General features: G+C 39.5%; 1 protein-coding gene across 1 annotated transcript in view; it reads right to left on the bottom strand.

The window, feature by feature from the left end:
* RXFP2 (relaxin family peptide receptor 2) overlaps positions 1-27,882 on the bottom strand; it is a 61,142-nt gene that overhangs the window by 23,261 nt on the left and 9,999 nt on the right. Inside the window, exons 3-10 of the mRNA XM_049647539.1 lie at positions 18,526-18,672; positions 15,983-16,060; positions 13,053-13,158; positions 12,138-12,209; positions 4,100-4,171; positions 3,448-3,519; positions 1,813-1,884; positions 701-772 (exon numbers count right to left, since the gene is read on the bottom strand). Coding sequence (XP_049503496.1) covers positions 701-772; positions 1,813-1,884; positions 3,448-3,519; positions 4,100-4,171; positions 12,138-12,209; positions 13,053-13,158; positions 15,983-16,060; positions 18,526-18,672 — 691 coding nt within the window. The remainder of the gene's footprint in view (positions 1-700; positions 773-1,812; positions 1,885-3,447; positions 3,520-4,099; positions 4,172-12,137; positions 12,210-13,052; positions 13,159-15,982; positions 16,061-18,525; positions 18,673-27,882) is intronic.

Here is a 27,882-nt window from a genome sequence, read left to right as displayed (position 1 = left end):
ACAAAGGAGTCACAGAGGCAGTCACTGTAAGTGGCTGGTGTGAGAGCTTCCTAGAGTGGATGTTTAAGATGACTTTTGGAGTTAACCGAAATTTTGGAGTCAACCGAAAGAATAAAGGAGAAAGACTTTTCTAATTGAAGGAACAATATGTGCTCAGGGAACTGATTATAGCAGTTTGGTGCATCTGGAAGGAAGGCACATAGGAGGAGCCGGGTAGTAGTCTAGATGGAGGAAGGGATACCAATGGGGGGTCTCGGGTGCTCAAGGGGCAAGTCTGAAGTTAACTTGCACACCCATGGGAATTCTCAAAAGATTTTTCTTTTTAAATTAATTTAATTTATTTTTTTAACGTTTATTTATTCTTGAGAGCGAGAGAGAGAGAGAACAAACATGAACGGGGGAAGGGCAGAGAGAGAGGGAGACACAGAATCCGAAGCAGGCTCCAGGCTCTGAGCCGTCAGCCCAGAGCCCGACATGAGGCTCGAACCCACAAACCATGAGATCATGACCTGAGCCAACGCCGGACGCTTAATCACCTGAGCCACCCAGGCACCCCTCAAAAGATTTTTAAACCAGGAAATAACATAATCAGATTTCAGTTTTGGAAAGATGGGCTTTTTTATGGGCTTTTTATGTAATCATGAATTAACTTCAGGGCTGGTTTCCTTAAGAACAAATTAGCTCCTAAATGCATACTCACATCCAGTTGAGTTGAGGCATTTGGGCACACATCTGTTTGGGAAGGGCCTCTAAGTAGTTATTAACCATAGACCTTTGCACAAAGAAGATGTCAGTTAGAAACAAAAGGGTATGCCCCTTTAAGAACAACACTTTCACTGTTTCCACAATTTGGAAACTTGCATGCTAAAATCAGTATAGCAGGATAAAAAATAAAAACATAACTACTTCTTCAAAACGGTCTCTAGATATATGTATAGCACAGATAAGAAAGCACATGTCAAAGAGGCTGAGCGCAAAAGTATGATATATAACCTGGGAATAAATATTATGCGCTTTAATTTTACGAGATCAAACAAAAGTATGTATTGAGTAATAATTCTGAAGTTCATGGTAATTTTCCTTGTAAACTTCAAACTTGTAATCATTTCCACATCCTACATCCAAAGTTTTTTCTTAAGGGAAACACAAATCATTTACAGTGTTAAGGGGCCACACTGGAAACTGCATTAAATCTAAGAAGCGATCGCAGGGGGCACTGGGGGAAAGAAAACAACCCATCAGCATGTTAAGTTGCACGATTAATTTACGATATTGTGGTCCCTTTTGACAAATGGAAAAATAATGATGCCATGCGATGAACTATAAAGGAACATAATAATCCCCTGCTGATAAATCATTTCAGTGTATTAATAAACAGTGAGAATGTAATTATGAGAACAGCTCTGTCAGTGGGACAAAGGTTTTGGAATGTTTAGAGACTCTTGCTGGGCAAAGGCACATTTCCCTCTGTTAAAAATGTAGTCGGAGCTGAACTCCCAGGAGATTCTGGTAGATTTAAATGTAGTTAGGAGATAAAAATGAATATAGCTTTGGTCCACCACTGCAAGTAAAACATGCCTTAAGATTAAAGGAAAGTAAAGGAGATCAAAAATTAATCAACCAGTAGGTTTCAAATATACCACGAGCCAAGGCTAGGAAGTCACAACAGTAACTGTGGCTGGAGGTACAGGAAAGGTCTTGACTAATAAAAATGTTAACGGGCTTGAGGTTTTTAAAGCTCATTTTGCAAGCTAGTGTTAGATGTCACTGCAATTTATAGACAGATGTATTGAAGGGTAGATGAACACTTACAGGAAAAACAAGGACTTTAGTCCAGTAAACAACCGCTGGGAAATTCTGGTTATTGGATTGTCATCTAGAATTCTGAAAAAAAAAATATCAAAAATATTTCCACCATTAGAGACATCTGTGAAATGAAACCAGGAAACAGTATAAAGCCCGTGACAATCCTGCCTCCCAACACTTGCTCTCCTCTTTCCTGCCCGTCCACACTTGGCTCCCCGTCCTCTTCCCTAAGAGTCCTTCCTAGCTCTTTCCTCCAAATTTCCACCACCCCCTGTCCCAGCCCTTATGAGGGGTTCGTCCTGATTGTTTTCTCTGACTGCATCCGCCTCCCATTGGACTTAAAGACCAGAGACAGACCCTTCACCTCTGGATACTCGAATCCAGCATAAGCTGAATTATTAATTGGCTGAATACAGGCTCCACAAATGCTTTGACCTACTGATTGACTGAATGAAGAGTGGATGAAAAAAAATTCATAGGAAATCACAAATGGTTCTTTGGTCTCGTGGTGTTTAAATGATGCATTTATAAGGTCTGTACCAACCAGCTCATTAGGAGCTTTGAGGATGAGAGCGTGAAAATACTCATATATTCAAATAACCATTTCTAACCATATACGGTATTTTCCTAGAAAGAAATAGACTGAGGGGGAAATATGCCTTCTTTTCTCCTGTTGCCTTTGAAGCCAGGTACCATTTCCTCTTACTCTCAGCGGTTCCTGAGAGTAGGATTTGGAGAAGGAAGTGACATTAGACACCTGCGATATGCCAAGTGCTCTGCATGTGGCAGTTTATATCTGCCTTGTGATTTAATCCTCACGCCATCACTCTTAAAAAGGAGCTGTGCTTCTAGTTTACAGATGAGAAATAAAGCAGCCCGGGAAGATTAAGAAAGTTGCCTGGAACATTAACAGAGGCCCACAGCATACACAGGATCTGGATAAAGTTGAAGTTCTGGCTTTTTCCACCAGACCAATCTGACCTACAGAAATGTCAGACTGAAACATCGAGCCTTCTAATGGGCCAATGTTCATTTTCCTGGTGAAAATACAAATATCTGATGTGAGACTCCTCAGAAGGGAGCTGGTGGCTCAGCCAGGAAAGTGATGAAACACCACCAGCTACCATATCTTCAGACTTTTCTATGAATGCTCTGGAACTCTAAAAGGTCCCTAACTTGCTTACTTTCTAGGTCAGTGGGTTTCAACAGAGGTCCGTTGAAATGAATGTCTGGAGACATCTTTGGTTGTCACACCTCTGGGAACCAGTACCACTGGCATCTAGTGAGATAGAGACCGCAGATAATGCTAAACATCCCCAAATACGAGAGAACACCCCCTTCATCAAAGAATTCTCTAGATGAAATGCCAATAGAGCTGAGGTTGAGAAATGCTGGAATAGATCAACACTGGATGGACACATGGCTCAGAAAGCCACCTGGAAAAAGCACGGCACAGGTTCCTTTGCACACAACTACCATTTGGCGTGCCATTATCTGAATTGCTTGGGTAATGTGCTCCAGATGATGTGACAATCAGAAAAATGAGTGTAATAAACAAGATACATAAATAGATGGAGACTATAAGCATATATAGTCTATCTGATCTATCCGATCTTCTGAAGGAAAAGCTAGGATACTTACAGCCAAGTTAGCTGATGTAAGTCTTTGAATACTCCGGGTCTGAGAGTTGTAATACAGTTGTGGCTGAGATACCTATAAATAGCATGAGCGAGTCAATTAGGCAAACTCAATACTTCATTTTAGTCACATATAATCAGAATATGAGCCGCTGATGATGATTATGGAGTAGGGACATCTGTTTCTGAAAGCACTCAGCTGGATAAGAAGATACAGATAACCACGAGCCTGGTGTGTATGACACTGGGGACAGGACCAGCAAACTGGCCACAAATAACGTGTTGGGATATTATATTCTGTTAAGAGTATAAGAGTAGGTGATTTTTGCTTCTGTCACTTTTGGTCACATCCTTAGTAGATTAGTATTTTAAGAAAAGAGAGAGGTAAGTTAGCAAGGGTTAGAAAAAAAATGCTAAACTATTGTGGAAATGACCCAAACTTCAGAAGACAAGGTTAAGGAGAGCCTTTGTTTCTGTCTTCTGGTAAAACTAGGAATCTTTTAATAATTCCGATAGGTTAATAAGTCATCTAAGCACTTTCTGGTAACCTATTTCTCCCATTTTGCTATAGCCAAGTCAAGCCTTTAAAAAGTGCCATTTCTACTCTTTTAATCTTTACTTAAAATTGTACTCATAGTTGTAAAGAAGTTACTCACAATATTTGCAGATTATGTAATCCAAAAAATGCTCTCCGTGATATGTGCGTAATACAATTATGCTGAAGAAATCTGGTGGGAATGAGACAGAAGAGCCATGTGATTAGGGTGTAGGTACTTTATCGAGTTGTGGCACATGGTCTCCACTTGATTCATCTAAAGACAATTTGCGAAACTGGTTTACGAAGTCCCAAGTCCTATTCTTATGTTGGGTGGTGGTGGTGTCGCCCATGAGATGGCTGTGAAACTAACCAACGCTTGTCTCCCACTGGCAACCATGCAGTGAGATTTGGGCGTCTCTGGTCTGCCCCGCTGAGCTCCCGGGTGACGAGTTTGAGGAGGGACGTGGGCTTGTGTTGCAGTTTTCTTATTCTGACTTGCAGATGATGCTCACCATGTGAGATGGGCCCGGGCCCGTGTCTCACTGCTGAGCTTTTTATTCTTTCAGCAGAGTTCCACCTTTAATTCCCCATTTCTCTTCATTCTATTCCCATGAAAAAAGGAGAGGGCAAGTCTCATTTGTTTCTATTGCAAGATGCTGAGCGGGAAGCACAAAGGGAGTTAGTGAGGTACTCAAGGTCACAGCTGGCATCCACAGTGGAACTGAGGCTAGTATCTCAACTTCAGCTCACAGGGTCACGATTTACTTACCCCCTGAAGCAATTTACCAATATAGTATTGACTCAATAATAGCACTGTTGGGAGTATCTAAGTAAAATAATTTCCATTCCCTGTGCTTATGATACAGTGGGAGTTTAGCCTTGAATTCGTATTTTCTCAAGGTATTTAGGAGCAGGAAATATCCACACTAATAATAGTGACTAATGACTACAGAGTGTTTTGAATGGCTTCCCTAGCTCTTATTTTGATCTGGTTCAGTTCCTAAAATCGCACACAACACTTCCTTAATTGTTAGGAGACTTCACTGCAAAACCATTAGTAGAACACGTGCTCCTTTGGCAGCTGGCTGTACTTTGAATTTTGTTATACTGTAACTATTCTCTAGCAAAGCTTCCCAGCCTTTGAATTATGAAGCCATGATAGGAGTGCCAGGATATTGAAGCCCTCAGCCCTCAAGGTAGCGAGGTAAAGCCGATTATCAGCTCCCAGTTATCAGCAAACCCATCCATCCCAAGTTCAAACCCAAGTGTTGAATGGATATTGTCATTTTCTCTGTGTTCCACCAAGTGGCAGAGGTTGGTACTACAGCACACGCATTACATCCATAAGATACAAAGAGCTTCAATTTCTTTTTTTTTTTTTTTTAATTTTTTTTATTTTTATTTTTTTGAGACAGAGAGAGACAGAGCATGAACGGGGGAGGGGCAGAGAGAGAGGGAGACACAGAATCGGAAACAGGCTCCAGGCTCCGAGCCATCAGCCCAGAGCCTGACGCGGGGCTCGAACTCACGGACCGTGAGATCGTGACCTGGCTGAAGTCGGACGCTTAACCGACTGCGCCACCCAGGCGCCCCAAAGAGCTTCAATTTCAATCTCACCAAGTAAACTTGAAACCCATTGAGACCTCGTGTCATTCCACCCCTTCTCTCCCCCCGCCCCGCCCCACGTCTATGAGGAGACGCTTCCCATTACAGCATACATTGTCATTTGGTTTTAAAGTTCCGCTATGAATAGAATGAATCCGTACGGATCAATATCTGTTTTGGCATTTCAAAGCCCTTGGAGTGATGTAATGAAAATGAACGTAATGAATTATGTTACAATAGTAAGTGAAATAGAAAAATAATACAATGCTATAATATACGTACGTTGAAGTTCCTCTTAAACATAAAATTTACTACCTAACTAGTGTTAGTTATATTTTATTCCAGATAATGAATGCAAGGGGCACCTGGGTGGCTCAGTAGGTTGAGTGACTCTTGACTTCAGCTCATGACTTCAGGTCATGATCTCACCATCCGGGAGATGGAGCCTTGTGTGGGGCTCTGGGCTGACAGGGCGGGGCCGCTTGGGATTCTCTCTCCCTCGCTTTCTGCCCCTCCCCCACTCGTGTGCGCCTGCGCACGTGCACGTGCTTTCTCTCTCTCTCTTTCTCTCCCAAAATAAATACATAAATTTTAAAAAATATAATGAATTCAAAATTGCCATGCACATTTTACCTACATGTTGTCAATCTTGAAGAGATGGGCGCGGTCATAAATTGTGCATTTGGCTCCCTGCTTTCCACTTGCATGACTCACTGGACGTGTGCAGCCTATCTGCCTTCCCTGACATGAATTGAGACCCCAACACTTTATTTACTTATTTTTTTTAACGTGTATTTATTTTTGAGACAGAGAGAGACAGAGCGTGAACGGGGGAGGGGCAGAGAGAGGGAGATACAGAATCTGAAACAGGCTCCAGGCTCTGAGCCATCAGCCCAGAGCCCACCGCGGGGCTCAAACTCACCGACCGCGAGATCACGACCTGAGCCGAAGTCGGACGCTCAACCGCCGGAGCCACGCGGGTGCCCCAAGACCCCAACACTTTAAATAAGGAAGAGCCTCTAGTCACCTGCTGGGCTTCAGCTTGCTGGCACCTCCCAGAGAACTGGAGCTCCAAGTCCCCTGTCTCAGACTTAGGCTACTGAATTTTAACTTGATCCTGTAGCGTCCCCTTGCTTCTTTGTAGAATAGTAGCTTGGTGACTACGAGGGGAAATTGGGAACCGTAACAGTTTGGCAAGTGGTGTCCTCTTTTTATTCAGAGCCGAGATGTGAGCCCATTTAATATACTTTCCACTGAATGGCTTTTCTAAGAATAACTTACTGGTTCATGAATTCCTGCTGTTTCAGCTGTCAGGACTTTTCAAGCAGAAACGCCAGGAATTTATGTACCTGAAACTAAAGCAAATAAATGCTTTAATGACATGCATGTTTATAGGCTATTTTTTAATGCAACATTTTGTATTCATGAGCCAGGCAGACTCCTTGAATTATATTTTGTTGCCAATGATTGTTTTGAACTAGAACCATGTTTAAGAAGAAATTCCTAATTTATGTAAGGTTTGTGTCACAATGAGGAGGAAGGCTGCTGCTGGTTTCCATGGTAGTGGTGATAGAGTAATATAGTCACTGTTAAAGTCTATTTTATTTCTTTGAAAGGTCATCTTAAATCTCTTCCCTCCCCCTCCCCACATTAGAAAGGCTTGATATTTTGAAAAGGTTATTAAAATGAATAATCTGACCAATAGTAAAAACATTCAGGTAAGTTCAACAACATTTATTTGGCAATTAAAATTTCATTTTGATTTATGAACTTAACTCTTCTGGTTGCCTAAATGACCTCAACCCACTGACTATTTAGAACATTCTAGACCACAGACTCACTCAACGTTAGAGTCAATGATCTCTTAGGATATATTCCCATTTGTATAGTAAGATGTGCTTGATGTGGGTTCTGGGCAAAATCACAAAACAAGCTATTTAGGAAACCGCCTGTGAATACCTCAAGAAGAAAATGAACAGGGCACTTCATGAGAAACAAGTCACGTCAGACTAACTTTATTTTCTTTTTTGAAAAACTGATCAGTCCAACACCAACAGTGGCTGACACTGCTTATATGTCTAGCATGCATTGATCAAGTGGCTTTCTGATGCGTTTGTGGCCAAAATAAAGAATAATACACATTGTTTGAAGGACAGTGATGAAGGGCTCTGGAAAGAGTATTTGGCACTGTCCTCTTCAATATTTTACTCCACGATTTGAGTAAAGATGGTTCATCCAATTTTCAGGTGACAGAATGCGGACCTCTCAGCAGTCATATTCATATTTATATGAATATTCAGCACAGTCATAGTGAATATGTTGAATTTTCCAAAAAGTTCATTACAGTCTGATAAGAAAAGCTGAATCTAACAGGTTGAAACTGAACAGGGTTACATTTATGGACCTACAACTAGGTCTCAAATGCCAAGTGCACAGATGCAGGATGGAGACGCCATCACTTTGCAGAAACACCTATGGCACGGGATGGGGAATTTTAGAAGCATGACCGCTAAGAGTTACGGGTATGAAATAGCCACCAAGATATCAAATGTAAGCTTGGAGCATATAGAGTTTAGAAAAGAAGTCTTGCTAGCTTTCGTCTGTCCGTCCCCGCCCATGTCACAGTGACAATATTACATTTATTCTAGATACTACGTGGAAGGCAAGTGTAGGTGAACATATACAGATTAATGTGACCAGGATGATGATCAGATCTGAAACCACATCTTTTGGGGGAGAAGTCTGCTGGAAGAGACTCGTGGAATATGCAGGGTGATAAGAGCCAGCTTTAACTATTACAGTTAAGTAGAGGACTGATTGGGTGTGTTTTGAACAGTTTCATGGCGTAAGTCTAAGAAAGATGGGGAGCTTTAAAGACACCCTTGGCAGCAGTAGATTTACATGACAGGACAAAATTTATTGGTGTATTCTTTGAAGTTTCTTCTGCTCAGCGCACCCTCATGACCTTCCTGGCTTATTTTACTCCATGGCTCTCATCAGTATCTAACAAACTATGTGTTTTCTATTTTATTGCCTATCCTCCTCCACTGCACCTTTAACTCCATGAAGAGAGGGCTTTTCACATGTGTTGTTCACTGCTGTATCCTCAGTACTTGGAGCCTGGCAGGTATCGACAAATGTTTGTTGAAAGAATGAATGACTATGTGGTTTTGTCAGCTTTTACCCTCCTGCGGGATGTTTCCAAGGATCCTGGGAGTTGTTCATTTCTTCCTTCCCCAGACACCTTTTCCTGGGGATGGTTTTGGTTTTGCCACATCGGCTATTTGGGATGTTGTAATGCAGAATAGGGAAGGAGAAGGTAAGAGTGGAAGGACAGGAGAGAGAAGGGCATGACTGAGGCTGGGGGTTGGAGAAGGAGTGGCAGGGGCGACTGAGGAGTGGAGAAAAGGGGGTGGGGGTAGGAGGTTTAAGGATGGATGGCTGAGCTCATGAGCTGCTTTATGATACTTAAGTAATGGTTGTAAAGACCCTGTGTTATGTTCAAATCAAAGCTTGGTTAATGGACGTTTTCATCAACAGGAACAATATTCTGAGACTGGACCAAGCAGTTAAGCTTCCAAAAGATCACAGTCAGAGGTTTGGCTTTGAGGCCAAGATCTAATACTTGTCAGCTGACTGCCTTTGAACAAATAATCCCTCTTCTCTAGAATAGGTATCCTCATTCCTGAAAGAACCTTGTAATGCCCACCCCCACTTCGCAGATTATGGGGCTCAAAGTCCGAGTGAGAATTCCAAATGTTGGGATTCTTTGTGAACTTTAAAAGGTGATATATAAATATAAGGAACTGTGCTGTACTCTGCCTAGGATAAACACTTAGTGAGTGTTTCCTGATGAGGGTCCCCTAATCTTTTTTTCTGAGCCTCTGGGAGAATCAGCTTACCTCGTTGATTCAAATAGCATCAAATAGCACCTTGCATCAGGAGAGCTTCAGCTGGGTGATGATGTGGCATCTAAGTTTTCTCAAAGTAGAAGTAAACATTTACTTGGAGAACTTTCCAGCTGACCTGGCAATTAAGGTCAATCCCTATTTTATTTCACTAGGAGAAATTGGGGCCTGGATTATCAAAATTAGTGATTCCATATCCTTCCCCTACGTGGGCTAGCCGATACTATCAGAGATAAGTATTGACATAAATCAGTGGTCTACAAAAGGACTTGGTAGGAGAAGTTGAAATGTACCCCTCCTTTGCTTGATCCTCTGGTGATCTCTCTGCCTTCCCAGAAGTCAGTTTGTCCCAAATTAGAGGGCACATGTAGAAAAGGGAGTTCTGCGTGGGGCAGGACAGTATGTGTTGGTAGAACATTCAGTCTGATGCTAGAACAACATCCATCTCTGGTTCCTGGCTATTGTAAAATAAACACTGCACTGAGCATCAGAATATATGGGCTTTCACTCTGGCTCTTCTGCTTACTAGTCGTAGATCTTAGTTAAATCATTTAACCATTGCAGACTTTAGTTACCTCGTGAACAATAAGAGCACTTAATTAGAAATTCATAAAACTTCTATGACTCTAGATAACAGAACTGAAACAGGTACTCTACAACATGAATCTTTTTCCTTCCTTTCTGTTAGTGCCATTTTTCCCCCCTCCGTTGAGCATTATTCAGGCCGTGCAAGAACTGTATTGACTCACAGGATGAACATGTGGTGATTCCAAGAATTTCCAGTAAGAGTAACAGCAGTATAGTTAGGGTTTCCTCTCTAGATTCATCTGGAAACCCAGAGTCAGTGCATAGCTACTCCCCTGCGGCAATGTGAACATGACAACACGCCCCACAATGGAGCAGAAGGTCGTGACTGCGGATGGCATTGACAGAGGCTGTGATCAAACCCAGGCATGATTATCTCTGTTCACATAAGATTCTACCTCACTAATGGACTTCCTTCAGCGACTTCTTTTCTTGTGCGAGAAAATCTGTACCTAAGTTCATGCACAGCATTGAATTTTGATGGCATTTTACGCCAAATCTGTTTGCCCGGTATCAGCAGAGGATCAGATTATTTTTATTCTTTTTAACATATTTTACATTTCTAGATATTAACATACTTCGCATTTCTAGAAACTTTCTATGCTGACTGTGAAGGATAAAACGGTATAATTGTGCTGCTAAGGAGCCTTACAACATTACCTTGTTAATTTTTAAATCTGGTCTAATGACCATCTTGGCAATTGTAGAAACTTGATCTCTTCGTTATCCCAGAATGACTGGGCTCGGAGGGGCTGCCATAGAGTAACAACTGACAAGAGGTTGAATATTCTCAATGTCTTTATTTAAATGGGAGGTATCCAATTCCACCAAAAGGAACATTCTAATACCCTATCCGAGGTAACTGTCCAAATACTTTGATATGAGTAATTTGGAAAGTTAATGCAGTCATCATAAGGTTGTTTGGTGAGCAGGGAATCAAAGTAAAGGGAATTTCTATCAAAAGATAGTTCATGCAAGTAATGAGACTCGTCTAGGGATTACATCGCCCAGATCCTGGTTTTCTTTCTTGGAAGGTGCTGGAAGCATCTTGATACTTTGTTTCTCTCTGACTACCATTTCTTCACTGTGGACTGTGCCCTATTTATTAACATTTTCTTTCCTCAGATATGCTACTATCGCTGATTTCACTAAGATTGCAGCTTTTGTTTCTATTATCCCGGGAGACAGTCTGTATCCTACCATTATGTGTTTTAAATGATCTGATCTTTCTTGGGGCACCTGGGTGGCTCGGTCGGTGGAGCGTCCGACTTCGGCTCAGGTCATGATCTCACAGTTCGTGGGTTCAAGCCCCACATCAGGCTCTGTGCTGATGGCTTAGAGCCTGGAGTCTGCTTCAAATTCTGTCTCCCTCTCTCTCTGCTCCTCCCCCGCTCATGCTCTGTCTCTCTCTCCTTCAAAAGTAAATAAAAACATTGAACAAAATTTAAAAAAAAGATCTGATCTTTCTTATCTATACTAACATTCCCCTTTAACATTTATTTATTTTTGAGACAGAGAGAGACACAGCATGAACGGGGGAGGGGCAGAGAGAGAGGGAGACACAGAATCGGAAGCAGGCTCCAGGCTCTGAACCATCAGCCCAGAGCCCGACGCGGGGCTCGAACTCACGGACCGCGAGATCCTTACCTGAGCTGAAGTCGGATGCTTAACCGACTGAGCCACCCAGGCGCCCCTAACATTCCCCTTTAAAGTTAAGAAGTATATCTAGTGCCTCTGAATCTACCGTGTCATTTTCCAAATGATCTTGGAAAACAGCATGGAATGGAACTATGTGTTTTCTTATTGAGATGCCTGATCTCAACTTCAATTTAATTCTCTAAAAATAATTTAAATAAAATTAATTCAGCTACTTTCAATTATGAAATGGAAAGATAATATACTAGTTTTCAAAGCTTTATTTCCTAATCTTAATTACATTTGAAAAATAAGTTTAATGATAAAGATTATTAAGTTTATGTTCCATTTTACTTAAAGATAAAAGGCATCTTAAAACATCACAAGGACTTCTTCATAAAAACACTATGAATAGCTACTTACATCTGTTTAAGTGCTGTGTATTTGATGAAAACTTTATCTGGAAGACTGTGAATTTTGTTTTCTTTAAGAGACCTAAAATAACAGGTAAAGCAGACTTCATTATGGGTTTTATGACCAAGAAAACTTTTCCCTAGAAAGTGCATGACTGAAAACAGGATATTTATGGATACTCCTTGCTACTTCCCGCACATTTGAAAATGACCCTAGTAACTGAAAACTTTCTCGTGTGAGAATGAGAAGTGCATAAGGCAAAATTAAAGCAGTTTGCAAGTATCTGACAAGTTTGGCCATTAAGTATCATAGATTAGAATGTCTATGAAGATTTAACATCTTTACTCTCTGGGTAATTTAATAAAATACAACAAACAAACAAACAAAAGAAAACCAAAAATTCCTAACCAACTCACACATGCTCAAATCATAATATGACTGCAAATTCTGGAGGCTCTCAAAACATTTTTACAAAGTACAGGCAAACTTACAGTGACGACATAGCCAGCTTCATGGATTTTTTATATCTTTGTTATATCTTTGCAGTCTTGGACAATTGCCACCATTTACAATGAGGTAGAATAAGCTAGTGCTCTCCTTTTTTATTTTCATTTTTAGTTGTATGGTACTCGCATTTTAGTAAAAACAATGAATCGGAAAGTAACTGAAAATCAGCACTGCAGACCAGAGACATTTGTGAGCTCCACGATAACCAGGCTAATCTAACACACAGCATTTAAAAACTTGCCTTCCCTGGAGAAGAAACATGTGGGATTCTCTGATTTCTGGTAGTTGTAAGGGGAACTTCTATGATTTTGCTAATATATAAGTAACACAAAACACAACAAGGGGAGTTTAGATTGGACTACATGGTTTTCATATGGTTTCAGGGGCAAATATCATCAAGACATGAATTCTACTCACAGTAATGTCACATTGCTGGAAATCACTGGCACAGACTTTAAGCCCATATTTACACATTCCAATTCGGTTCCTTTGCAGTCACAGGGTTGTGGATACTGGTTTAGAGCTAGGGGGCAAAAGAGTAGTATTTCACTGGGAAAAAAATACTTTTCTTTAATTATGACCTCATCTCTAATAACTGACAGTGTTCTCTCTTCATTGAATGTATAACATTTACCTCTTTAGTAGCCTAATTTGGGTCCATACTAAAAGCAAAGAATTGTCTCCTAGTCCATCATAGACTAATGTGGCATTTCATTTTGGTTCTAGCTTCCAGTGGTCATTTCAGAGGCACTCAATAAGTGATTAGAAAGAAACCACAGAAAGATTTAAGTAGCACAAAAGTGTGTAGTGAAGCAAGATTAAGTTCTCCTCAACGAAAAACATTAATACAACAGAGTAAATCTGCAATGGGTATAATTGAGTCGATTTAATTTAATTGAATGGCACAAAGAGGTTGCTCAGTAAATCCTTGTTGGTTAAAATTCAATTCAATTTTTTCCCCCTTCAAACTTCTCCTAGGGCTGTGAGAAGAGACAGATGCAGTAGCCTCCACTGTGCCTTATTGAAATAAGCCAAGTTGGATACCGTCTTATTTGGGTTCTTTGTTTTTCGTTACTATAAAGTTATAGTGGAAGACAAAAATGGTAGAGAAGCTATAAAGCTGAGAAAACCAAAGATCCATCTATCTGAGACATTCAGAATAAAAAAAAATTCAGGATTTACTGTGAAGAAACTTACATAATTATTAAGATAATGGCATATAAAGGGGTGAGAAATCTATGGAGAAAACAGGCCAACTTGTCCCATGAGACAATCACTCTGTGTGTGTGTGTGTGTGTGTGTGTGTGTGTGTGTGTATGAGAGTAAGGGGTGTGATATTTATGGAGCACTTGATTTTGCCTCTGATCCTGTGGGTATTTGTTTTGATGGAGCTAAGAAAAAGGATTCTTTTCCAATTTTTGTATTATTATTTAGTTAGATCTTTACACATCCTTTCTAATTGCTCTGTTTCTTTTAAATTCCCTTAACCAAACTTTCTAAAATCAATTTTACGGAATTTTAGTAAATTCAGCAAACTTTTATTGAGTACCTGCTTAATTCAAAAGATGCATAAAGTTTTGGAAGTATCTAGTGTATAAACTTTTTGCAAATATTCTATGTTGTTTATAAAGTTTTTTTTATAGAGTTTTTGAAAATATTCTATGTTATAGGTTTATGCTAATTAGCTCAACTCCTTAAAGCTCAGAATGTTCACTTCAACGTTTATTGACAGCAAAAATGGTGTTTGCGTTATTAGATTGAAAGCCTGGGGATGGAAACTCATATTTACCAATAAAAGAATTCCATGTAGTCCAAGCTGGGCCTACTGCCTAAACCAGCGACGTGAGCATAGCTCCCTCACCTGCACATCAGTCATACCCACAGGCTCTGGATTCTTCTTCAGAAATGCTTCTGCATCTCTGTCTCTCTCACTCTTCCCACTGGCATTTTCTGGGATCAGATTCTTAGTATTACTCTGGAGTATTGCAGGAAACATAATCATCAGTATCTCACTGTTCTTTGTTCTCAACCTTGGGAAGGTTGACACTTGGGTTGGCTCATTCTCTGTTGTGGGGGGGCTGTCCTGTGCATTGTAGGATGCTAAACAGCATCCTTGTCCTCTGCATACTAGATGCCAGGAGCCATCCCCCAGTTGTGACAACCCAAATGTCTTTTGACATTGACAAGTGTTCTCTGGGGACAAAAGTTGTCCGGGGTTGGGAACCACTGTTCTGATCCATTCTCTATGATTCTGATGGAAGAATCATTCTTACAAACCCTTCCTTTCATGTGCTTCTTCCTCCTCATTAAAAGAAAATAAGCCCACAGTGTCAGTAGTTGCCGACCATGTACAGCAGTGATCTCCACAATGGGATGTGTACAAGATGACCCATTATGACTCAGGAAGAAAGTACGAGAACTTACAGTTGTGTTTATTTTTAATCTTTTTAAGTTCTAATTTTTATATATGATGTACCTGTGCACAATAAAGTATGTAATAAGTGGCAATTATAAACTGATATTATAAAGTGCATAATATAAGATTAATATAGTGTTTAATATATATGTATATTACTATTTGTATATACATACTAATATATGTATATAATTGTATATGTACCTGCATAATTATGTCTAGGTATACATTATACACATGTATGTAATATAGGTGTATATAAAGACATGATTCTATCTACAGGGTAGAGGCCAAAGTCCAAAGTGTGCACCCAGAATCCTCTATGGGCTGGTGCCATCCTTCTAGGTCCATGTCAGTGTCATTGTCTCTGTGGATCTTTTTCCACCCTTGGCACAACCATCATTTCTTCCAGTGGGCTTCCACATTCCTTTGTGCAAACATCATCCTTCTAGTTTATTGTATATATTGTATATTGTATATACAATATACTTCACTATATTGTATCATCTCTGTCTCCATGAGGTTTTGCCTTTCCTGCTACAATGTGAAGTATTTGTGACTTGGGACCACATCTTACTTATCCTTGTACTCTCAGTCCTTAACATAGGGGCTGAGAAGTAGTTGGTGTTCAATATCTCTACTGAAGAAAGTAGTTAAAGGGAAAAATATCTTTATTATTTATCATAATTATTTAATATCTATATATTCTCACAATCGTAGGCTACTACATAAAATGAGCATGAATGGAATATGTTGTTTCCTTCCATGTCTTCAATCCCATGGCAGACAACGGAGCAGTTGACCACTGAAAGACATTGACCTGAAACTGAAATTCTAAAGGGAATTGACCACACTACCCATATAAATCCATGCACCACAAATCATGTTGCTTGCAAAGCTGAGACTGAGTCTTTGAATCAATACCACTTACAGCACTCCTGTGTTAATGCCACATAATTAGCATTTCCATGGACTGTGCCAAATATGGTCGCCCATCCACTAGTGTCTCCTGTGAAATGGTGATGAATATGTGTCAGTTATTCTATAAATCAAATATCAAATTACAAAACAAAAGTATAAAAATTTGATAATGAAATCAATTAAAAATTTGTTTCAGTAGTTGAATGGTAACATCAATGGTAAGGGACAAAAAGCTAGGCAAACATCTGGAGCCTTTCCCTTTTGGAAAATTACAAATATTTCAAATGTATGCTTCATAAAATATATAATGGAAATAGAGGATTATTTTACCTACCTATATCCATCTTGAAAAATACTACTTGTTTCTAGTGCTGACAGTTGAAATGTTTGATCTTAATTTTAAGGTCCTCGGAAGAAAATACAATCTGAATCGTTTTGGCATATGCATATTGCTGCATATGTATATGTGGATACATGCTTGATAGATGTAATGACTAATAATAAAAGATGTGTCACCTGACCTTTTTAATAAAGCAAAAACAAAGTTCCTTTTCATCAAGGATACCTAGTCCTATTGAGTGGAAAAATATTTTCTCAATTTGTCAGAAATTGCCAAGTTTCTGCTTATTTGCCAAGTTTCCTTCTCCTTTTCTGCAAGAAAATTATCTTCTTTTTAAAAAGGAAACCTGATTTTGAAGTATCATCACTTTAGCACATGCCATTAAAATGGTAAGATACGTATTATAACGTAGTACACTGAAGCTCATACAAATGGAAAAGTAAATTTAAATAGTTGCCCACAGTTCCCTTCTGATGCCTACAACCTATAACTGATTTCTATTTCTTATTAATACCCACAATGGTTTTTTAAATGATTCTATTTGATGCCTTTACATGAATTATTTAACTTGTGTTCAGAACATCCTCACGAGGTAGATAAATATGCCAGGTCTCTGATTCCCAAGCAGTGAAGAGGGAACACTGAGGATTTGGTTGACTTGCCCATTGGCATCCAGACAGCTGCCCCCGTCACTGAGAAGTGATTGGGCACCTACTATGTACCCTACTATTATAGGCTCTGATGACAACAAAAGAAATAAGGCACAAATAAGAACTCTTCTCAAGAAGTTCATGTCTATACTGAGAAGAACAGTGAAAAGACGAGGCAGCCCTTAGTACAACCATATGGGTACAGCCAGGATGCTATGGTAACAGGGAGAAAAGGTGCTTATTCTAGACTGCTGGCAGAGCTTCAGGGTGGGGAGTGAGGCCAGGGAAGCCAAGCTTCTGAGGTGAGAAGGGTCCCTGAACTCATCCTAAATGGTAAGTATGAATGATCCACCGGAGGTGAGGGCGTAAGGTTCCATGAGAGGGGAGCATACGTGAATCCTCAAGGGCAGGAAAGCAGATTCTAGAGACAGATGCCTGGCATTCCTGGACTTTGTGGTCTCCCTTGGATTGCTAGTTAGGTGCTATCAAAGAATGGCTGTTCTGTGCGATAGGAAACTCACAAGGTTCTTTCAGATTCAAGAGATCTGGGTTCTAGTTGTCTACTCTCTCACTAACTAGACATGTCAATTTGGCATCAGTTTATTCAAGTAAAAACAAACAGGTTATATTAGACAATATACACGGTCCCTGCATACAGACCTCAAACGGCCTGTAAGACTTTTGGTGATCTGGTATCTGCTTACCTCCTCACCCTCTGTATCTTTGTTCACTCTGCTCAAACCACACTGGCCTTTTGGCCTCACAAACACATTGTCTTACTTTGTTGAGCCTCAGGGTCTTTTCCAGTTGCTGTTTCCTTTGCCTGCAACTCGGTTCGTCCACAATTTTTCTTGGTTTAGTTTTCAGTTCAAACATTATAATCTCAGGGAGGTTTTCTCTGGTTGCCTTTTTAAAATAGGCTTCACTTCAGGTCACTTTCTACCCCATCATTTTTTTTTTCAATATTTTATGGCACTTATCATGCTCTAAAATATTTAACGTTTGAATAAATATTAATATTTGAATACATTTAATATTTAACTTCGTTCCGTACAGGGTTATTGTCCTCCTTGTTCGCAAGGTCCACGTGAACTCCATGAGGGCAAGACCTTGTCTCTCTTGAGCCTGCTGTGTCTGGGTGAGTGAGACAGCACCTGGCACATAGTGGGTACTCACTGTAGGTTTAACTCAGTGAATTAATTCTCTAGGCAGGAACCATTCACGCTTTATGGGTATTCGTATAACTGCACCAAATTACCAAGCCAAAAAAAGAGGTAGTCTATAGGAAGACATTTAAAATTAGAATATGAGCATCAAGTAGCTTTCAAAATATGATTTCAGTTTTTATCACACTTGTATTTCTGATTTAAGCAACCTCTACCTGTGAAAAATTCTGGTCATCATCGCAAACAAATCGGGGAACAATTATTTGTGTTACAGTAGGATTCCCTATAGAATATCAAATCATCTCTTCCCTTTCGTGACAGTTATTATTTGGTCCACGCACAGTTCGGGGGCATTCACAAGGGGAGGTGGATGTCTGGAGCTGAGCGGAGGACTCACCACAGCTATCCTCGTCAGCCTGGTTCCCGCAGTCGTCCACACCATCACAGTGAAAAGCACGGGGTAAGCACTTGGTAAGATTTCCACAGGGAAAGTATCCTTTTGGGCACAGAGAAGTGATTGTACTGCCCTTGGTCAGTGCAAAATCTATGTGAAAGAGGGGAAAGTAGTCTCAGGTAATAGAATGAAAGTGTTAATATGGCCAAAATTCTTTTCATGGCATTCCCTTTAATTTTCAAAAGGACCCTTTGAATTGAGTTTGTCTAATTCTATCCATAGTGTACAATATCTTTGAATAGTATTCTTAATTATAACATTCTAAACAATCATTGTCATATCGAACATCAGCTATACCAAGAATCAAGGTTCATTTCTGAACTAATTTCAGGAAGGCAATAGTAAGCAAAACCAAAGCAATCATCCTACTTTTGTATGGAATCAAAGAGTTGTCCGCTCTTGGAAACAGAAATGTAAAGCCACGAGCTAACAGAATTAAACAGATGGATTTATTTACTTATTAATCCTTTCTGAGAAGGATTTGAAGTGACATAATATATATATGCAAAAGGACAGTTTTAAGTGTGAATTAGAAATTGGGAACCACATTTGAATTAGGAGGGATAAGTAGTAAGTAATAATATCTAACCCTCATTGAGCTTACTGTGTCCCAGGCCATTTGCACAAGTGGTTTATCTCAGGTATTCATTCAACCAATGTATGTATGGGTGATATTTTCCTTTATGTTTCAGAGATAAGGAAGTTAAATGCAGACATCCATCTGGAAAGTCACAGAAGGTTTGTTCTCTATCCCTCTGCTATATTAAAATACATCATACCTCCAACCCAAGGAAAGTCCTGGCCATGATGCCAAACATCAGTGGCAACATGGTTAGGAGCACCTTTCCAACACCGCTCACTCCCTTCAATTAGTGATAATGAACTGTGGTCATGCCTGAATGTATAGTCTCCCTCAGTCAATTTCTGTGAAGTTTTGACTGGCACTCCTTTAAAACAATACATGACTTCAACAATTGTACTAGAGTATTTATGAAGAACATCTCTTGTTTTCTGGAAAGTACTCTTTCAAAATTGACAGATGTCTCTTACATCTAAATTTCTAGAACGTTTTTGATCATTTTACCCACAGAGTAATTTTGTCAAAGTTAATTATATTCCTTTCTTCATTTTCTCATTCAACGTAGCCACTATTCAGCTGTTGTCTTCTCTTATGTTTCCTTCTCTTATGTTTTGCATCTGTCCTCACAGAGGATTTATGCCCCCCTTGAAATTCAGGTTCCCGATTCAACTGGTATCTTCATAACACAGTAGTTAACAGTGGTCCTCTGGGGTCAGGGGATGATTCAAATACATGTATAGGGGAGGGAGGATATGAGCAATAAAACATTTTTTATAGGTAGGAAATTCATAGAAAAATAGTTTAACACCTTCGAAAACACATTATATTTTGTATTGTCTGTATTCACTTTGTCTAATTTTCCCTTCCCTTTAATAAATACAACACTACTAAAAAAAAAAAAAAAAAAAAGGTTAAGAGCCTGGCCCTGTCTTGGAGACGACTGGACATGCCAACACACACTTGACCCCAGAAGCTGCTGCTGTTGCGTCTGCTACACCTTCTGTAGATGGGGAGGGCGGCCTTTGGATGCTTTTCTATCCGTTGGATGTTTGCTCTTAGCAAAGCAAAAAATATTTTTCTTTGCTATTGTTGCAGTGGTAGATGAATGATTTACTATTAGCAACTTGGCGTAAGACCAGTGAAGGCTGGCGATTTTAGGAAAACTCTGCTGCATGGCTCTGGGAGTTGGCTTGTTAAGCCTATTCACACAGGGAGAGGCATACTGAGTCATAGATTTTTAAATCTCTTCTTTCTTGTAAAGATTTCTGTGGAGGGCAGGTTTATAAAAAACTAGTTGTCCCCCTGTGTTTGGAATATGAATGAGTGAGAGTCAGTATATCCTAGTGTAGCAGCCTTGAAATTTTTTATGATAGTAACTCACAGACATATATCTTGTATCACAATTCAGCATAGAAACAGGCACACACTGAAAACAAAATTTCTTGAATTATAACTTGCCTTTTACTATGTGGGATGTACTCTGATCATTGCTATTCTATCTTATTCCCTCGGAACGGGATCACAATCCACTAAATTGATCTCACGATCCACTAACGGCATATGACCCATTCATTATTCATAAGTATTCATTAGTGATGAAGTACTCTGGATGCCATCAGACCTGCCTGGGTTGACATTCTTTCTGCCACTCACTAGATTTCAAGAAAGCTACTTAATCTACAAATTTAGTTTTCTCACATTTAAAATAAAGTTCATGTAATATGGATGTGTTTCAGGAGCTGCGCAAGCTAATGTTATGAAATACCGGGGAGTTCCTGGCCCACGTTAAGCCCTCAGTTAATGTTGGTGTGCAGGTAATTTCAACACAAGGTAAGAAAATAGGACTTTAAGAAGGAAACTCGAATGTAGAATGAAAGCTTGCTGTGCCTTAGCAGTGCAGAATTTTTTATGTGACTTCTAAGAAAGAAATAACAGAGACTATAATAAAAATTCCCCTACCTATTCATGTTTTTCTATTTGAAACACCATATGACATTTAGGGTTTCTATTTTAAGCAGCCTCAAATCGCTTTGAAAGCTAAGGGGGGGGGATGTTGTAAATGATAAATAAGCAATGAAAACATCCTCACCACTAATAATAATATTTTATTAATGATTTAGAAGAGGTGATTAAACATTTGATTAAAGACAATTTTGAAATAGAAAGCTGAGCCTGCATAAGATATTTTGAAGGCAATACATTGTGTTCCTTTGTGGAGTTTACCATGAAGATAACCTTGAGTTCCTTGAGGGCTGGACCCAACTAAATGCCCATCTCAGAGAAGCAGATTCAAAGCAAGACAAGTAATCAATTGTCACAGACAAGACAGACCAAGATTATTTCCTTGCATCTGGAAGAAAAATGGAATACATCTAGCAAGTTAGAATGAGGGAAGAGGAATGGAAAGACTGACCATGTGTAAAGAGAACTTATCAATTGCATTTCTCATAATTCCCCAGTTTGCATTCAAGAATGGCAGCTTCCTGAAGATATCCTCGGGCTATAAATTTTAGGTGGAAGGAAAAGAAATAAATGAAATCTACTCCCTACCCCTTGCCCTCGGTATCCTAAATCCCTGTTATCCAAGTGCCTGGCACTTACTTCATGCTCAATAATTTTTTTTAATGAAGAAATGAATTAATAGGTCATTTGGGAATAAAAAGAATTATAAGAAGAGCCCTTTCAAGATTTAAACTTCTCAAAATTGCAAGCTTATGTTTTTATTTTAATAACAAAAATAGCGTTCAATCTTCCAAGCACTCCATCTATTACTTTTTCTGTCATATATAATTTAAAAAATAATTAAGAATCCCCGCTATATTTGGCACATACTGAAAAAGAATCAATAGCCGTCTGGAGAAAGTGTATCCTGCCGTCTAGTCTTCCTGCCATCTGTGGAAGTGGAAAGAGATCGTTTTTATTGAAACTTAGGGATTACTAAAATGGAGGATGCCTACATAAAAGCTATGTTGATAGCTTCTGCAGCAATTTCTGTGGGACTCCTGCCAAACACACAGCTGAGGGGAGGTTCGAACATGTGAGAGAAAATTGCTCAGTGAGTGCTTCTTCTTCTCTCTTCTGGTCAATATTCTGGACATGTCTGTGCAAAGAGCTTTTTAAATGACTCCTTGATAGCCTTTCGAAGCCAACTGGACTGCTGTCCAAGGACATTTTTTTGCTGCCTGCCAACACCATCATTGTGTTATTGGGAAACAACAGGTGAAAATGCTTTTGTAGGTCCTCAGTTTAAGAACCCATGGAGGTGTGCAAGCCCCTCTTTGCTTTTTCTGATTTTTTGCCAATAGTACTCCTGCATGAAGCTAAAGAAAGCCCTTATCCCCTCAGCCTAGTGTTCTGGCTGAGATTCTCTCCACACCAATGCCAGAGATGACAGCTCTACAATCCCCGGGGGGGGGGGGTTGGGGGGGGACACAGAGGATCCTGGCCAATGGGACCATTTCCCAGAATGCACCGCTCCTAGTGGATCTCAGTTCAGATGCAGATGAAGCCTCTGCCATTGACTAAAGAGCCAACTAGTGTTTAGTGTAAAGAGCGGCACCAGAAGAAACATTTATTTAATGTGCAAAAAATGTTAACTGATTGCTCGCTATATGCTAGGGCAACAGGTTAGACAATGCCCACTGCTACCTGGAGCCCGGGTGCCAGGATGTCTAAGAGGAGCAGCAGCTACATTTACAAGGCAGAGCAAAGGTGAATCCAGCTCATTCACTGAATCCACCTTTTAGAAGCTCTCCTATTTCTAGGAAGAGTATGAGCGTCACTAACAGCTCACCTTTGTGGGATGGATGATTTATTGTTTGTTTGCAAGTAACTAGTAAAGTCTTTCTAAAAAACTTTTATGTTAAGGTGAGCGGAGAGGAATTGGCCTCTTGTGTGGTGTTTTTTAAACTTAGAAATCTTATGCTGTTGTGCTTCTGTTTGGTCTCCCCCTGCCCCAACAGTATTGTGTGGCCATATCAATCAGTATGTATAGGATTCAGATCCAATTTCATTCATACATTTACCCACCTCCTTGTCATTTCAAAGATCGCTGCCTCAGCTGAATTTCTCTAGGGCCCTATTCTCTCTCATGTTCTTCTGGGACAAACCGACCATCTAAGGCCCTCAGGCCTGAGACGAATGTCCCTCAGGATCCCTCTCACAAATTTTCTGCTGAAACTATCACCCTATTTCCCTCTTCAGATGATTGTCCAATGTTTGAACAAACAGATTTGAGGAAACAATGCCAAACTAGCTGGAACAAGTATAGACTCAATACATGTTGATTTAAATTAGAAAACAAGAACTTCAAATTGTCAATATCATCATCAACAGGAATGGATTTCAGCCCCATGTTTCCCTTTGCTGGGTCCATTTAGGTGGATCAAAAACTGAATGCTGTGGCCCTTCATGGGTTATAAGGGATATAAGGGCACAAGGAACACTTCTACCCCCAAAACAACTGTGCTACCCACCAATAAACTGCCTAAATTTCACCTTTAGAGAGGAATTCCTTTAGGTTAAAATATTGTCTTTTACTATTTAAACAGCCACCTTGTTCTGTATGAGTTTGAGAGGCTATCTTCTTCCTAAAGAAAGCTGCCTAGGCACAGTGAACTCACAGAATGACCACTGTGGTGGGTAAAGGGAAGAGGAACATGGAAAAGGTGCTTGTGAAGGTGACACCTGTTGGGAACTTGGCATAGGAAACGTAGAGAGGAGAGAAAACGCTCCATTTTCCCTTCTCCCCTCTCTCTTCTAATTCATCCCCAATTTGCTGACTACTCTGTGTCAAGGGACTTTCACCGGCTGTTCTTCCTCTTGGTGGCAATTCTCCCAAATTCTAGTTCCATCAACTTACAGATTTACCTACAGGCAAGACTGCTGCATGTGCGTAGCTGGGATGTGTTTCACACGACCATGGGACACTATTCAGCAGACTGTTGGTGTTGAGCCACATAAAAGCCACACCATCCTAGACTGAGGCCCTGGGTGCTTTTTCATGATGCACGAAGGATAAAAGTCTCTTTTCCTGCCCATAGTGAAACTGTCCATGTGTGTTCTATATTCCATTTAATCTCATCTTCTCAGAATCTCTCTCCGTTAATTATTATCTCTGTCTCCTATATTTTAATATACTGTCTCTCCACTGGTTTTTATTTTATTTTTTTAACAATATTTCGAATGTTCATTTGTCCATTTGTTTTATTTTGGAGAGAGAGTGTGTATAAGCAGGGGGGAAAGGCAGAAGGTGCTATAGAGAGAGAAAATCTTAAGCAGGTTCCATGCTCAGCACAGAGCCTGATGTGGGGCTCGCTCTCATGACCTGGGGTTCATGACCTGAGCTAAAATCAAGAGTCCTGGGGCACCTGGGTGGCTCAGTCGGTTAAGCATCCGACTTCAGCTCAGGTCACAATCTCGCAGTTTGTGGGCTCAAGCCCCGCGTCAGGCGCTGTGCTGACAGCTCAGAGCCTGGAGCCTGTTTCAGATTCTATGTCTCCCTCTCTCTCCGACCCTCCCCCGTTCATGCTCTGTCTCTCTTTGTCTCAAAAATAAATAAATGTTAAAAAAAAAATTTCAAAATCAAGAGTCCAATGCTTAATCAACTGAGTCACCCAGGTGCCCCTCCACTGGTTTTTAAATTGATGTTAATTTTATTCAGTCATCTCTCATGTTCAAAACAAACAAAGAAACAAACCAATCAAGCAAGCAAGCAACCAACAAACCCATCAACCCAAATCCTATATCTACAGTGGAACTGAAATCCACTTCTCTCTTCAAAATTAAATTCCCAAGAAAAATCAAATAAGGCAATGTCTCCACTTCCTCACCAGCCTTCCTTCAATCCACAGCATTCGGTTTTGGCCTTGCTGCTCTGCTGAAAGTCTCCCATCAGCACCATTAATGTCTTCTTTGTTACTAAATGCAGTAGGTACTTTATAGTCTTCATCTTACTTAATTTTTTTGTAGCATTTGACACAGCTTAACCACAGCCACCAAGTTGAAACCATTTTTCCCATGGCTTTGTGATGTCTCACTGCCCTGGTTTATTTCCTCTTCCATATTCTCTAAAGGTCCTCCCCCACCCCCCTCTCAATGCACTGGTTCCTTTTTGTTTTTTGTCAACACCCTAAAGATTACTTATAAACATTTGGTCAGAGATTCCTTAGACCATCAAATCAATTAAAGAATGTAGACAGACTTACAACAAGTTACTGGTATTTTAGTTTGTCAAATAAGAAAAAAGTTAAAAACCCTAAATTACTATGTATTATAATGATGATTTATTAGAAAAATACTATTTTACCATTAAAAATTACAGACAACATATCCACAGGAAAAAAGAAAGTCCTTTAAAAGGAATATATTTAGCTTTATGAAAAATACTTATTTATGCTCCTGGACTGGTGAAACTTTCATTCCTGACGGCAGTGGCCCGGAACACAGTGTTTGGAACTGTGTGTGAGAAAATCAAATCTGGCAATGTTACCGGAATTCTTTAGAGAGCTTAGCCCTCTGGTCTATAACTCACAAATATTTTCTCCTGGTCTGCCATTCGTCATTAACTTCGCTTATGACAGGGACTCCAGAGATGGAGCTATCAGGTTCTGACTTTAAAATAACTATGCAGACTAAAAATAGAAGGTAACTTGCTTGATTTAATAAAGGATATCTATAAAAGCCAACAGTATAGAATATGCTTGATGGTGGATTTTTGAAGGCTTTCCCTTTGAGATTGGGAACAGGATAGCAATGTCCATTATACTACATCTATTCAACATTGTACTGGGAGACTTAGCGAATGTAGTGAGACAAGGCAAGTAAATCAATGGTTTAAATATTGAAGGAGAAGAAATAAAACTGTCATCATTTATGAATAATATGAATGTGAACATAAAAATCCAAGATAATTAATTATTAGGACTAGTAAATCTAGCAAGCTTTCTGAAAATCAAAGTCATTTCTGTATGTCAGCAACAAATAATTAGACAATAAAATTAAAAAAAATGCCTTTTACTATAGCATCAACAGTGTCACATATTTGGGAATAAATTTAACAACAATCTGCAAGACGTTTATGCAAAGTATATAAAATTACTGAGTGACATTAAAAACTTAAATAAATGGAGACAATATTTTAAAGATGTTAATTCTTTCGCCCAATTGATCTACAGTTTCAAAGCAATTACAATAGAAATCCAAGAATGTGCATGTACAGTGTGTAGAAATGAATAAGTTGTTTCTAAAATGAGTAATATATTTCTAGAAGGACAAGAAGAGTCAGGTAAGTTTGGAAGAAGGAGAACAAGGCAAGAGAACTTATCTGTAAACTAAGACCTATTATGATGGTACAATAATTTGGGCAAAGAGTGAATATTGGGGCAAAGGGTGAACAATAGACCAGCCAAATGGAATAGAAACTTCAGAAAAAGACAGACAGATGTGAACATTAATTTACGAACAAGTAGCACTACAGAGCAGTGGTTGGGGATGGGTACTTCTGGGTGAATTATATTTAAATACCCAAGGTAAAACGGTAGAGTTTCTGGATGATAATATAGAAAAAAGTCTTTATGACTTTGGGGTAGAGATTTTAAGGAGAATACAAAAAATAGAGAAAAAAACATTAATCATATAGGAAAGAGCTAAATTAGGTTATATTAAAATTAATAAGTTCTATTGAAAAAAAAAAGAAAAAAGAAACCATTAAGAAAGTGTAAAGGCAAACTACAGAGTAGAAGATGTCTCAGAAACAACAGAAGTTGGCAAAGATGTGGAGACAGGGGAACACTTTTGCACTGCTGGTGGGAATGCAAACTGGTGCAGCCACCCTATGACCCAGCAATTACACTACTAGGTATTTATCCAAAGGATACAAAAATGCTGATTCAAAGAGGCACATGCACGCCAATGTTTATAGCAGCACCATCAACGATAGTCAAATTATGGAAAGAGCCCAAATGTCCATGGAGAAAGAAGAATGTGGTGTATATACACACATACAATGGAATATTACTCAGCAATCAAATAGAATGAAATCTTGCCATTGGAAACAACGTATTATTCTAAGGGAAATAAGTCATCAGAGAAAGATAAATTTCATATGATTTCACTCCTATGTGGAATTTAAGAAGCAAAACAAATGAACATAGGGAAAGGGAAGGAAAAATAAGATAAAAACAGGGAGACAGACAAACCATAAGAGACTTTTAAATGTAGAGAACAAACTGAGGGGTTGCTGGCAGGGTGTTGGGTGGGTATGGGCTAAATGGGTGATGGAGATTAAGGAGTACACTTGTTGGGATGAGCACTGAGTGTTATATATAAGTGATTAATCACTAAATTCCACTCCTGAAACAATTACTGCACTATATGTTAACTAGCTTGGATTTAAATAAACCTTAAAAGACATTTTTTAATTAAGAAAAAAGAAAGTTTAAAGGCAAGCTCCAGAGTAGATGTTTCAGAAAGTTTATAATTAGAATATGTGTGTGAGTGCGTGCATGTGTGTGTGAGAGTGTGTGTGTGTGTGTGTGTGTGTGTGTGGAGGGGAGCGGGGGGAGAGAGGTCCTACAAAATAATGAGGACAATAGGAACAATAAATAGAAAATGAACAAGAGACTGAACAGACACATAACAAAAGCAGATACACCAATGGCCAAAAACACATTTGAAAAGATATTCAATCTAATTAGTTAGCAGGGAAATGCAAATTAAAA

This window comes from Panthera uncia (assembly GCF_023721935.1).
Source record: "Panthera uncia isolate 11264 chromosome A1 unlocalized genomic scaffold, Puncia_PCG_1.0 HiC_scaffold_16, whole genome shotgun sequence".
Classification (NCBI taxonomy): Eukaryota; Metazoa; Chordata; class Mammalia; order Carnivora; family Felidae; genus Panthera; species Panthera uncia.
The sequence above is the reverse complement of the archived record's forward strand: the minus strand, read 5'-3'. Positions and strand labels throughout refer to the sequence as shown.